At 52.5% G+C, this 13,211-nt stretch overlaps 4 protein-coding genes across 4 annotated transcripts; 2 read left to right on the forward strand and 2 right to left on the reverse strand.

Annotated features, from left to right (window-relative positions):
• Window positions 1-219: 219 nt before the first annotated feature.
• AYO20_05120 (hypothetical protein) lies at window positions 220-2,045 on the reverse strand (the record flags this gene model as incomplete). The annotated part of the gene is made up of 2 exons (XM_022643414.1): window positions 220-678; window positions 738-2,045. The coding sequence occupies 2 exons, from the start codon at window positions 2,043-2,045 to the stop codon at window positions 220-222; spliced, it is 1,767 nt and encodes a 588-aa protein (XP_022500513.1).
• Window positions 2,046-2,662: 617 nt separating this feature from the next.
• Window positions 2,663-3,268, reverse strand: AYO20_05121 (ubiquitin-conjugating enzyme E2 N; the record flags this gene model as incomplete). Its single annotated transcript, XM_022643415.1, has 4 exons — window positions 2,663-2,838; window positions 2,888-3,019; window positions 3,074-3,162; window positions 3,216-3,268. 4 exons carry the CDS (start codon window positions 3,266-3,268, stop codon window positions 2,663-2,665), a joined length of 450 nt encoding a protein of 149 aa, XP_022500514.1.
• Window positions 3,269-4,464: 1,196 nt separating this feature from the next.
• Window positions 4,465-6,589, forward strand: AYO20_05122 (hypothetical protein; the record flags this gene model as incomplete). The annotated part of the gene is made up of 3 exons (XM_022643416.1): window positions 4,465-5,066; window positions 5,120-5,437; window positions 5,722-6,589. The coding sequence occupies 3 exons, from the start codon at window positions 4,465-4,467 to the stop codon at window positions 6,587-6,589; spliced, it is 1,788 nt and encodes a 595-aa protein (XP_022500515.1).
• Window positions 6,590-7,445: 856 nt separating this feature from the next.
• Window positions 7,446-12,200, forward strand: AYO20_05123 (hypothetical protein; the record flags this gene model as incomplete). The annotated part of the gene is made up of 2 exons (XM_022643417.1): window positions 7,446-11,423; window positions 11,472-12,200. 2 exons carry the CDS (start codon window positions 7,446-7,448, stop codon window positions 12,198-12,200), a joined length of 4,707 nt encoding a protein of 1,568 aa, XP_022500516.1.
• Between the last annotated feature and the right edge of the window lie 1,011 nt (window positions 12,201-13,211).

Below are 13,211 nucleotides of genomic sequence, written 5' to 3' on the forward strand. Positions count from 1 at the left end.
CCGATCATTTTGTCTCTCTCTAGCGAGATCCTTTGAGTCATTGCCCTACTTCCAATAGTGGGTAGGTTTCCAGCTAATTGTACACGTTGTCATGTTGTCACAGGGGTTGCTCTCTGATGTCCTGTCATCCAAGAGAAGCTCACTAGGACCCCAAATCCCGGCAGCATTATTCGTCTTCATGTCCTTGAAACTTGATTTGTACACCCTTGTCTTGGCTCTTCATAGAGCGCGGCGATTCATATCCTCATCATGCCACAAGCATTCCGCCCACGGATTCTTCTTGCATTTTCGGCACTGGATGTCCTTGCAGATCGGATTGGGGCATTCTCCACAGCAGTCAGGGCAGACCATCTTGCCGCATCCGATCTCCCCACCTTTGGTGCATTGGAGGAAAGTAGGTGCTTCTTGGCCATATGGGAAAAGGAAAGCGATCTGGAGGAGTCTCTCTTCTGCCATCTTGAGCGATTCTGGGTTGTCTTTGTGGATCTTGACGGCCAGTGCAGCGGCTTTGTAGGCGCAGCATGCGCGACCGCAGACAGCACAACAGTGATCAAGGCAAGTAGTGCATTTGAGATTGCGAGAGTGCCAGGCCCGGCTTGTGTTTGGATGACGCGAATATGGCTGTCCTGCATCATAATCATAGCTGTGATTGTTGGTGGTGGTGCGCAAGTAACGTTCCTAGATCTTAATGTTACTCACATTGCCACAATAACCAAGGATTGGTGACCATAACTTACGAGATCAGGTCGGTGAAGCATGTCAGTATTCTGTGGCGAGGCTGAGTCGGGCTGGGGCTTCTCAGATTTTGTCTTGAACAGATCAGTGACTTTGCGTAAACCAGTCCTCTTGTACTCAAGTCCCTCTGAAAGTGGTGTTACAACCGACTTGCTGCTACCAACAGTAACCCTGCCCGGGGTGGATGTGCCAGCGATTGGTGAACCGTCGGTGGAGACGGTGAAGATATCATTCTGGACATTCTCAGCACCAAGTTGGAACGCTGACAGGTTGTTGCTGAGATTGTAAGTGTTCGCTGTGTCAGAGCTTTGTCGTGGCACAGGACGAGGCACGATGGGTCGGCAGGCAAACGGCTCTGGAGGATTTGGGCTGGCTGAGTCTGCCGCGCCAACTGCCTTCGCACTGAATGGGTTGTCTTGGATTTTGCCATTATCGTAGTTCCCTCTAACAAACGCGTTTCCAGGCATCGGCGCTGTGTCGAACTTGATTCTGCTTTGCAGACGAGCTTCACGTTCAGCCTTTTCACGTTCAACCTCCTCGCGCTCAGCTTCGCGTTCTTTTTCGTCAAATCGTCGTCTGGCCTCTTTCACCAGTCGCTTGATTTCCTCTTTCTTGGACGTGCTGATCAGGGAAGGCGCGTCGCTGGTGGAGGTAAAGGGATTAGGCTGGTTCATCGGATGCTGACTGATGTCTGGTGCAGGCATTCTCGTCAGATGGGAAAAGGGTGCTCCGATGACTGTGTGCTTCTTCTGCACAGGGAGTCTGCCTTTGCTGGCACTTTGTTGAGGAGACGAGAGTGGCATGGCGTGAGGTTGGGTGGAGTGGTTTGGCGGTGACATTATGAGAGAATGGGCGGGTTTGATGGTCTTCTCATCATCATCTCGTGCGGCCTTCATGATGTCGGTGGAGGGAGGGTGCTTGACTGGGTCGCTGTTCGGACAGGAGGAATTTGGGTGATTTCGGACAATGTCCAGGGCCAGATTCACGTCAAATTCAAACGGCTTCCCTGTCACAATAGACAAGGGCCTAAAAGACCCTCCTCTACGTCGGTTGTAGAGGGGTGCGACAGAACCAGGACCAGGACGTGAAGAATCACTCACGTGATTCTTCAGCCTCGTGCTCTTCCCTCCGTCTGGCGAAGTCTTCCGACTCCGCACAGACAAGCCCGTCAGGCTCAGCTTCTTCCCCAGAGTCCTTAAGGGGGACCCCGGGGAGCGAAGAAGAGCCTTGACAGACTGCGGCGTTGATGGCCGCGAGGGAAGGCACGAGGCCATCTCGTCAGAGTCCAGACTCCACCGGCTCTGCTCCATGGTGGACGTCTTTGATATGTGTTGATGTGAAAGGGAAAAAGAAACAGCGTGTCTTTGGGCCAACGCTCTCGACAGAAATATGTTGCTCCAGTCCCCGCCGAGCCTCAGAGACGGGTACAAAATCGACCAATGGCGCGCATCAGCCTCCAGTCGCTTCACCGGGGCGATGATGTCGCCGTGTTGGGTGGAACGCATATCAAGATCGGCAATCGATGGTCAGGATGGACGGCATATCAAGAACGACAAAGACCGAGATGGACCACAAGCACTCTGTCCCCAAGAGAAGGACGAACAACAGCGGACGACACAGCACACATGCCACGACAGACACCTCAAAGACAAGCACAGAAACAATCCAGAGCCCGACTCACCACGGTGGATGGTAAACAACCTCAAACCAAAGAATTCTCAATTGTATTCATCATGGGATAGTAGTATTCATCGTGCTGAGAGAATCGAAGGCAAGAGGCATTCTTCTCCGGTCATTGCGTCAAGGGCGAAGGCTCCAGGCTCCTCAGATCGTCGCTCGTTCCGTTCCATGCTACAGCTTCATCGAGTTCTCTCTTTCGACAACCCTTTCATTCCTTGCTCCCGGTCATCAAAATGGAACGTTAAAATCATGGCATGGCATAGGTTTTGGTCCATTCTCTCGCTGTCTGGATCGCGGCCTCCTGGTCCTCCTTCCATCGCTGAGCAACATCATTCGCCAAAGGATCATCCGGATTTGGAGCACCTAGCAGAGCCTGAATGGAAAGGAGAATTGTTCTTATTTGAAGCGCAGGCGACCAATTGCCTTGACAGAGGTTAGGCCCTAGTCCAGCCCAAAGGACAGAATTACTCACTCTTCAGCACATCCAAGCAAATTCGGCCGAGCTTGTCGATGTTGGGATGGTATATCTTGGTCAGAAATCTGATCTTGGGAGGGGTCATCGGGTAGTCGTCTGGCAGGAACAGTTCGAGCTTGAAGACACCTCCTGCAGAGAATCAGTTCTGACGACATCATGCGTTGCGGTAAGATGCCCACATACCTTCATATGGAGATTGTGATGGACCATGTATGCTGACATCAAAGTATCGCAGATTGTCTTCATGAGGCACCGCGCTAATCCCAGGGACACTGAAAGACTTAGATGGACCCTAAGTCAGTTCTAGGGCCAGGATGGGACGTACGGCTCCGCCATCAACCTCTCTGTCTCTTTTATGATTCGCTTGGGCAGCGCCATCACGAAGGTATAAGTTTCAACAGGCCGCAGAGGGCGCGTTGAAAGAGCTGGACCAGGACAGTGTCGGAGAGCTCAGCTCTCAAATATCCCCGCAGGTAGGATCGGAGAAGGAGGTCAAACCGGGGAGGAAGTCGTGGAAGGGAGGCTGAAAGGATCTGGGAACGGCAGTTTGCAGCAGGTGGGGGGACAGTGTCTGTAGAAGAATGGTGTCTAGGTCAACGGTGGGGGATACGGCCGCCTGAGATAAGTTATTGGCACAGGGTTGTGGCTGCTCTGCTAAGGCAATCGGTAGTCACCGTTGTTTGAGTCACTCTGATTGATATAATACCTGTAGGTCGATAGCACTTGGAGTCAACTGCGGTTTCCATCCAGACATCATGACTCAGAGATAATCTTGGCAGCAGTATTTCATCCGTGGAGCATGACTCGCCTCATGTGGCTGCGATATTTCCCTCATCCAATTGTCTCCCTTGTCACCACTTCCTCACCTCGTGGCAGGTCAAGTGTTGACTACACTGGCATTCATTGGTTTGTCTCTGTTGATGTGTGTATCAGCAACGATATTTTGCCTAGTCACTAGCCTCCATCCCGCGCATTTCGACGTGAAGTCCTGAACCAGGTCCACCGCACCTGCAATTGCAAACCCTCCATTGGCCTTGGACAAAGAGCTACTTGTGTCTCCTATCAGAAAGTCCGCCGGACTGCACTACAATCAATATGGGTATGGAGCTCGACGCTGTGCAGCTCCTTGGATATCGTTATGCACGGTGACAGCCTTACCGCCCCGTCACACATCCAATCTCGCCCCGCATTTTAGCGTCCCGCACACAATTGTATCCCTTGGTAGACCGATACGAGAAGGCTGTCCCACCTTTGGACGAACACCATCATATGAGAGTTGACTTGGGTGCAGTGCGCCATGGCGGATCTGACCTTCAGTCCAGCCCTGGAGACATAGCAGTTCCTTCATGGTAGGGTCACCGCTGGGACATGCCACCACAATTGAGTGGGAATTCTTGACCCACTATTCGTACTTAGTCCACAGGTCGGCACTCTGTGTCTATGTTAGGACACTGTTACGAAAACCCAGATTCATTTCTTGGTGGAAGACTCTACTTAAGCAAAAACTCATCCTCCTTCGTGCTTCTGTCCGACTCTACTTCTTTTGGGCCTTTACGACATCGCGACACCAATAAATGGCAACACGGGAACAAGATGAGGGTCTCGAGACCACGGATGTGATAATATGTGGATGCGGCCCTACTGGGGCATTGCTAAGTGCGCTCCTAGGTCGAATGTCCGTCAAGAATGTTGTATTGGAGAAAGAGAAGGACATCGTGACCGATCCGCGTGGAATTGCTCTGGATGAGGATGGAATTCGACTACTCCAGGAGATAGGTTTGTACGAGCAGATATACGGCGAGATTGGACAACACATTGGATGGACATTATTCACCTCTGGAAAGCATGGGCTCATGACCAAGCCATTCATGAAAATGAATTTAAACTCCACCGAAGGAGGTACCGGCCATGTTGCTGCTATCGCCCACAAGCAGCCTGTGATGGAAAAGCATCTCCGCATGGCCGCGAGCAGCTGCCCTAGCTCACAGCTGTGGCTTGGGTCGACCATTGTGGATATAGAAGAGAATGAGGACTCTGTCCAAGCACAATATATCGACAACAATGGCACACAGTCCACCATTCGGGGGAAGTTCTTCGTGGGAGCAGATGGTAAAACCGGGTTTACACGTAAACGCTATCTGGAACCAAAAGGTGTCCTCCTCCAAACACTTTCTGGGTGAGACATGTTTATTGCAAGAGGCACATCAAGCAAAGTTGACGTGATGCTAGCTACGAGTATCAGGAGACGTGGGTTGCGATGAACTGGCACATGAATCTCCCCACGCCAGAGACACACCCAGGATTTCCCCTTTGGAAACTGAATTACACCCCTGAACAAGTCTACGATAAATTCTTTCCACCAAACTTTCGATTTATTGGCAATCCTGAGAGGCCCTCTGTCTGCGGAAGCTTCGGTCCACGGAGCGAGAGACTCTGGCGGTTTGAGTTTGTGGTGGACCAAGGGGAGGATCCGCAGGAGATGGCTACTTGGGAGAAGACGTCTGAGATTGTCTTACCATACTTGACACACCCAGGCGCTTATTATGGGTAAGCTCTTCAATCTCCATGTAGTGGTGTCTTTCTGCTCACCACCCACATCAAACTTGACTAGTTTGAAAGATGCTGTGCAATACCCCCTGGATTGTATCCACGTTCTACGGTCGAGACCTTTCACTTTTGCTGCTAGAAGCTGCAACAAATGGACTGTCGGAAGACTGATACTATGCGGTGATGCTGCCCATGTTATGCCTCCATGTACGTGGTTCATACCTACAACCGAGTTCCACATTGACAGAAGTAGTTGGCGGCCAAGGAATTGTCTCAGGATTTAGAGACGCTTCAGGGATTGCATGGAGGCTCGCACTAGCTTGTCGACCCGACTTCGATGGAAGCTTTGAAACACTTTTCAATGGATGGTTTCTGGAACGAAAGCAGCAGCTGGACCACTCACTTGCTGCTACAGTGGCCAACGGAAATCTCACCACCGCGCGGAATCCCGCGAAGATCTTTTTCCGGGACTGGATCCTATGGCTGATGCAGCTTGTCCCCAGCTCCAGACATAAGCTCGAATTGGGTCCTCGTGTATACGGCATGAACCGATATGCATTCAACACCGGGATGGCATTCCTTCCCGATCTAGCAGGCGGACGCTGTTTCCCACAAGTCTACTGTTGTCCAGCGTTCCCTTTGACCAGTGATTTGGTAACAAATGTCCGCTTTACAGACGACGTTTTCTTCAGTGACCCAAGCAGCAACGCGCTCCTGCGGCTCATCGTCGTGGTTGATGATCTGGAGCAAGCAGAGAAAGCGTGGCTAGAACTCAAAACCCTGGACCTAGGGAAAGCCTCCAACAATGAAGTCCCCAAGGATTCCGCTTTCTTCCTCATCCATTCTCCCGTGCTCGAAAACCGCCCAGCAAGCACCTCGTCGGATGTCCCCCAACAGAGCGTTTATCGCATAGCAACTGGGGACGAGTTCGCCGTATCAGACCTTTGTAGGAATCGGCCATACCCGACAGGATACGACATGTATCGGATCAAAAAGGATATGGGAGGGAGAAAGTATGTTTTGGTCCGTCCTGACCGATTTGTCTATGCCGCCTGTCACACCGGTGCAGAGCTCATTGTTGCTTGCGAACGCATCCCACGGACATTGTGCGGATCTTCTAGTACGACAAGACCGCGCGATTCGAAGCTCTAGATGCGCTGGGAGCTGGATATCAACAGGATGGGTAATATCGAGAAGAGCTCATATATCTACACGTTTACAAAGTCACCCGCCAGGACAGTTAGTAAAGCAAATCCCTGGTATTGAGTGTAGCTCGAATGCAAGTACCCCCAGGGCAGCTCAACCTACCCATGCAAGGGGCGACTGGAGACTGCCAGAGCGCGCCAGAGCAGCATTCAAGTTTTATCTCTAGGGAGACAAAGAACGCCTGAAAGTTGACCATACGATGTTTTGACAGGTCTCTCAGTAACAGCAGTGTAGCCAGCACCTGCAGAATTGTCCCAGCTGGTTCTAATGTCGTTCAAGGCTGTCTTGCGCACCTCTCCGAGTTCTCAACAAGGCTCCATACCCCTCCTGACTTGCCAAGCGTGCCAAGCTCACGTGCAGATCTGGCCATGTCGATGCTGACTGATGTATTATGTAACCAATATTGGCATTTGAGCCAGCAAGGCTTTTCCGAACCACGACGCTTGCTACCTTTGTACCTCGTACGTAGATACATATCGACCCTTGCGTGCCATGCTCGCTTCTCACATACTGTACTCGGTACACTGAGCGGACCTTGGCATAATCATCATCAGCCTCCGCTCCTATCATTTGGTGCTCTTGAGATTTTGATGCTCGGGCTGATGCGGACTGACCTCCTACCAACAGAGCACAGTCTCACGACGCGTTTGGTGCCGTCGCCACTTGAGATGAAGGCTTCCGGTTCGCTGCTTCACGCCCTTGGCGGATCCTCATTCCCTCGCCGTCCGTCGACCGGAGTTTTAGACGAATACTGAGCGCGGAACCCGGATATCTGGCTGGAATAGCGGGGCTTCTCGCAGACATGGCTCCTCGAGGTCCAGCTTCCGCTTTCGACAGCGAAACCTTCGGCCAAGATGCATCTTTCAGACTCGAGCAGCCCGTGGGATCCATGACCATTTCCCCAAGCGGGCGTGATGTTGCATTGGCCTCCAAAGAGGGACTTCATATCATTGACCTCGATTCTCCCTACTCTCCACCACGTTACCTCCCTCACCGGACGCCCTGGGAGGTTGCTGACGTTCAGTGGTCTCCATTCGCTGCGAGGGACTATTGGGTGGTCAGTACGTCGAACCAAAAGGCTCTGGTTTGGAATCTGGATGCTCGATCATGGCAGGATCCTATCGAGTTCGTCCTGCACGGCCATACTAGAGCAATAACCGACATCAACTTTTCCGCCCATCATCCTGACGTCCTTGCGACTTGCGCCGTTGATAGCTTTGTGCACAGCTGGGATCTGCGCGCTCCAGCGAGACCCGTTAATTCCTTCTCTGACTGGTTTGCTGGTGCTACCCAGGTCAAGTGGAGCCGACAAGACGAACATGTTGTTGCCAGCGCTCACGATAAGTTCCTCCACATTTGGGACGACCGAAATGGTGCATATCCCGTGCGCACCATTGAAGCCCACGGAACGAAAATCTATGGGATCGACTGGAACCGCCACGATCACAACAAGCTTGTCACTTGTTCCCTGGATCGGACCATCAAATTTTGGAATTTCAGCGGGGAAGAAAGCACTCTGGAGCGCGTCATCGAAGCTCCGTTCCCCGTGTGGAGGGCACGTCATACTCCTTTTGGATGGGGACTGCTCGCCATGCCACAGCGCGGGAACAGCGACCTGCATCTCTATGATCGTCGTGCGGTCAATGGGGTCTTCGAGAGCGGCGCAGTCCGACCGGTTGCGACATTCAAGGGTCATGAAGGCCAGGTCAAAGAGTTCCTGTGGCGCGCTCGGGGTACAATTGCCGACAACGTAGACCATCGAGACTTCCAGCTGGTGTCCTGGGGTACGGACAGGGAGTTGAGGCTCCATGCCCTTGAGCCCGATATATATGCAGACATCGGGTACGAAAAAGGTGTTTCCAAAATCCAACGACTGAATTTCACGCGAAGAGGCGCAGTGTACAAGACTTTTCGCGATGTACCGGGAGACGTCGACTCCCCACTGGACGAAACACCTCGCAGTGAAGTCTTCTCCCGTCACAGCCACCTCACGCATTTCCGACCTCGTTCGAGCACCAGCGTTGGCATGAGTAAAATGCCTGTTTCACAATTCCGTGGCTGGGTCCAAGGGGGCCGTTATGCGCAAAGATCTGGCATGCACGGAAGAGGCAACAATCGGCAGAATACGGATCCAATATCATGGTTGAAGAATGTGAAGATATTTTCTTGGGACCCTGACACCTTGGCTGAGGAGATTCGACAAGTCGGAGAGAAATTCAAAAAGGTAGAGTTTGAGGTCGTTGATATCTCGCATCGAAAGGCCGTCATGTCGCTGCAAGCCCCTTGGGGGGAGGACCAGAGCCAGGTGTACTTGAGAGTGGAGATGAGGTTTCCGAAACAATATCCACAGAAAGCAAACGCAGTCTTGACTCTGCAGAAATCGAGGTTTCTGGACGAAGCCACGCACCGACTGATAACAACAGAGCTGCACACAATTGCAGAAACCTATGCCTCCAGGAAACGCGGGTGTTTGGAAGCAGTTCTACGGTACTTACTCAGAGAGCAGAATCTGGAACAGATTGTGTCTTGGGTTCTTGGAGAATCACTGGTCGATTCAAAGATCTTGGACACGAGCACGATCGGAGCCGACGACTCTAGCAGTGACAGTGACGATCAACTCGAGGGCGTGCGAGAAGGCCTCGATGCTTCGGCGAACGTTCTTGTGCCGCTGGCCAAGGGCTGTGGTGCCATTTGGTCCGAGACTGGAAAGTTGATTTGCTTCTTTCCTGCCAAAGGAAATGAACCTGTCTCCTTTTTGAGCACCTTGGGCGTCAAAGACCTCGACGAGTCCGACTCGAGCAGACTCTTCGAGGGCTTTGGCCGATTACACACAAGCTCACCTGCCCACAAAACCACCCGAGGAACCAAGACCGCGGACGACAACTCGGACTCTGACACATCAGACTCCTCGTGGAAGTCATCCAGTAGTTCCTCGTCCTCATTCGAGAGCGAGCAAAACATTCCTGGCGTGTCATCATACCGAGTCGGAGCTTCCGGGCTCCAACAACGGTCACGCTCACCGGATCGTTCCAACCAATCCACCACCGGTGGCGCCAACAAGCTGAATGATGCTCCCCGTAAGAGTGCTGTGTCAATACACACTTTCGATGATCTGATTCCATCAAAGCGCGAGCTGGCGGTTCAATATCAGATGTTTGGAGACGGACCAGAAGTTTGCAAACACAATGCTGACGTTGCTCGAGACGCATTGTTCAAGGACCTGGAGTCCGTGTGGACTGTTGTCAGCCTTGTCTTGGACCACTCGGTGCCTCTGGAAGTTCTCTCAGAGGTCCGGAATCCGAGTTTGCGAGACTTGTTGGTGATCGCGAAACAGGCACAAGGAAGGGGTCCCCGAAAGGGCAGCTTTCATTTAGACAGGCACAAGATCTTTGGGAGGACTCGATGGGGCAACCACCCGCTTGGCTCGACGTACCTGCTTCCAGCTATCTTCGACTACTTTGAACGACTCGGCGATGTACAGATGCTTGCCACCTTGGCTTGCGTCCTTGCATCAAGTCTCAACAACGGTTTCATACCGGGTGACACGCAAGAGACAGCGCATCAGCCTCCTTCCGGCGACATCTCCCTCATTCGGGGTGACTATTTTCCATCCAGGGCCGCGGCCAAATCTTCGCTCCGAAGAGATGTCGACGTGGAAGGATATGTCTTTGTCCACTCCAAAAATGTGCCGCTGAGTCCCGGTATTCCAGGACTGGGAAGCTCTGGAAGTCGACGCAGGCCACGCCATATTCTAGGCCGCCAAGCGAGTCAGCTCTCCTCGACAGCGACTAGTTTCGTTGCTGAAGACTCTCATGACCACTCTGCGCCCTATTCAACTGCTGTCTCCGTGTCGACGTCTCCCGAAGGGAATCGGCCAAGCAACAAGTCAGCCTCGGGCATTTCTTATCCTTCTGCGCGAGCAAGTCTCTCGGCTTTGACACAGTCCTATTCAAACTCCCCTCCGAATCAAAGCTCATCGTCGGGCTTTGCATCCAGTCTGAAAAAGTACAGCCCCTCAGGGTCACTGGCTCCTGGCTGGGTGTCTTCTGGCATATTTGGCAGTCAAGCAACGAGCCGGGGTTCACGGCCATCCTTTCCTTCTAATGAAGGCGGGAGTCACGATAGCCGCGAGCTAGGCAATCGCTCATTGCTGTCGTCCTCTGGCGCGCAGAATTCTCGCAAAGGCAAAACTTTGCAAATGCCAGCAGGCCGGAACAGCGATGCGCCTACGGTTGGCTCGGAGTTGTCAGAGAAGACTGGGGGAAAGAAGCCTCCAAAGCGTAGGAGGATTAAAACACACCTGGTCAACCAGGACAAATTCGATTTAGACGGGTACTCATCTACGTCAATCTTGGATGTTGACCTCAAAAGCAAGTGCAGATTCTACCAAGAAAGCTATGCAAAACTTCTTGACGTGTGGCAGTTACACCTACAACGCGCCGAGGTTCTCAAATTCGATGGCATAGTGGCAGAAGGGTTGGAGTTGGGGCATGGCCGATCAAATACTGTTCACTCGACCGCTGGCGATGGTCTAGAGCGGCCACGCAGGAAGATGTTGACTTCGGCATCTCAAGCCACAAATCTTGGTCTCGAAATAAGGCGCCTGTGTCGCAATTGTGGTGAGCTCCCGGCCCCGATAGAGAAAAATGGTATACCCATTGCATGGCAATGCGTCACTCCGACATGCATTTCGTCCGATCAACAGTTGGGAGTGAGAGCTGGCAAAGCGCCCAAGCGAAGTGCCTGTGCCATTTGCCATACCTCGATTCAGGGTCTGGCGGTGCCTTGCTTACAGTGTGGGCATATGACATGCTATGACTGTGCTCAGGGATGGTTTGGTGCTCGACAGGCAAAGGACGACAAGACAAGATCGAGGCGGTCTTCGGCCGAGAAAGCACAGCTTTCGCCAGTTGAGGACGAGGACAATGCGGATGGCTTCAGCGAGGAGCAGCCGAATGAGCACGATTCTTGTCCAACAGGCTGCGGCTGTCCCTGTGCAACGCTCATCACCGTCGACGTCCCATATCCTTCGCCGACCGATAGAAGTGTCAACATCGGCAATCGTGAGCATTCCTATCTGGAACCGCCCCAATTGACCCATCAACTTAGCCGTGGCAGCGGAGAAAGTTTCAATCTACCTCGCTCGACAAGTGTCGTCGTCCCTCCATCACATTCGCATTCCTCGACCGAAACCGCGACTGGAGGCGCAGATACCGCGTTGGCGGCTTTTCTAGCTCTCACTCAGTCCCACCAACGATCGAAGTCGGTTCATGTGGTGTCAGCACGAAGCAAGGCATCCTCGGTCTCTCGACCTCCTGAGGTGCAAAGCCGAGGTGGGTTGAGCAAAACGCCGAATGACAGCGGCAAAACGACCATATCAGACAGCGATGCAGAGCCAGCGACAGTGTCGCAATCGGGTGAAGGGGAGGATTCGAACTCTCTCAACCCTTTTGTCGGGAGCAAGATTGCGACGCTGGGACGAGGGATCGGCGCCGGCCTCAGTCGCGGCTTAACGTCGAAGGCAAGTGACGCTACCATTCGCAAGATCAAGCGATAGATCGGCCGGAGGTGCTTTGTATGTTTTCTAGTATTTTGTACTCATTAGTTTGTGGATTGATATGTAACACTATAGCTATGGGTGCATGGGGGGGAATGTGTGTACGAATATGAGGGAAGTGAGATGAGATGACCTGATATGAAGACGATGTTGGGGGAATGTTGGTGACGTGGAGGATGTGGTGTACAAGTAGTAATGGTGGTAAAAAGACAATAAACATGCCAAGCATTATACCAAGCATTCTGTATCGGTACTTAGTGCAATACCAAGCATGGACTAGTGCCACTAAGTAGCTATGACTTAGTGTGTTCATACTCGGAGGCATTAACAAGCATGACTGGTGCTACTGAATACTACAACATACGAGTGCCGAATACCACCTGCCAACTCCAGACCTCTATCGACCGATTCATTCTCCATTTGCTCATCCCCCAGCATCTCTGCATTTCCCCATCACTCGGCAATTGAGCGGCAGATTTTCTCTGCCGACATGCATGGATCTGCAATGTAACTAGCTAGCATCCTTTCCTTGCCATTTCCAGCAGGAGGCAATGAATGGAGTAGTGATCGCCGTCCGCTCCACAATCCCCCGCAATGGCGACGTCGTCTATTGTCAACTACGGGCAAATGGTCAGTGATTCGACCTCCAACACCGGCAATGAGGTGTCACAGGGGCCTTCTGGCAGGAGCAGCAGCGACCGCAACCCCCGCCTTTGATGGATGGATGGATGGATCGGCATAACCTGCAGGAGAAAGAAACCTTGTTCATGTCTGTGTCCCCGTGCTTGCTTGACTGAACAACTCCCCGGTGGCCGCTTGGACATGAAAACCACATCTCATGGGGGTCATCGGCACTTCAAGCCGACCAGTAAAGCAGCTGCGTGATGCGGTGAGTACATGGTAACGGGTGAGTTATAAGCTGAAAGGCCCATTCTCTCGTGACGTGCCCGTTTCCGCGTGCGTCTGTTGTCCCCTCCTCTCTTCTGAAAAACAAAGATACTTGTGAACACG

The sequence above is a fragment of the Fonsecaea nubica genome (genome assembly GCF_001646965.1).
Source record: "Fonsecaea nubica strain CBS 269.64 chromosome Unknown Scaff29, whole genome shotgun sequence".
NCBI classification, from domain to species: Eukaryota; Fungi; Ascomycota; class Eurotiomycetes; order Chaetothyriales; family Herpotrichiellaceae; genus Fonsecaea; species Fonsecaea nubica.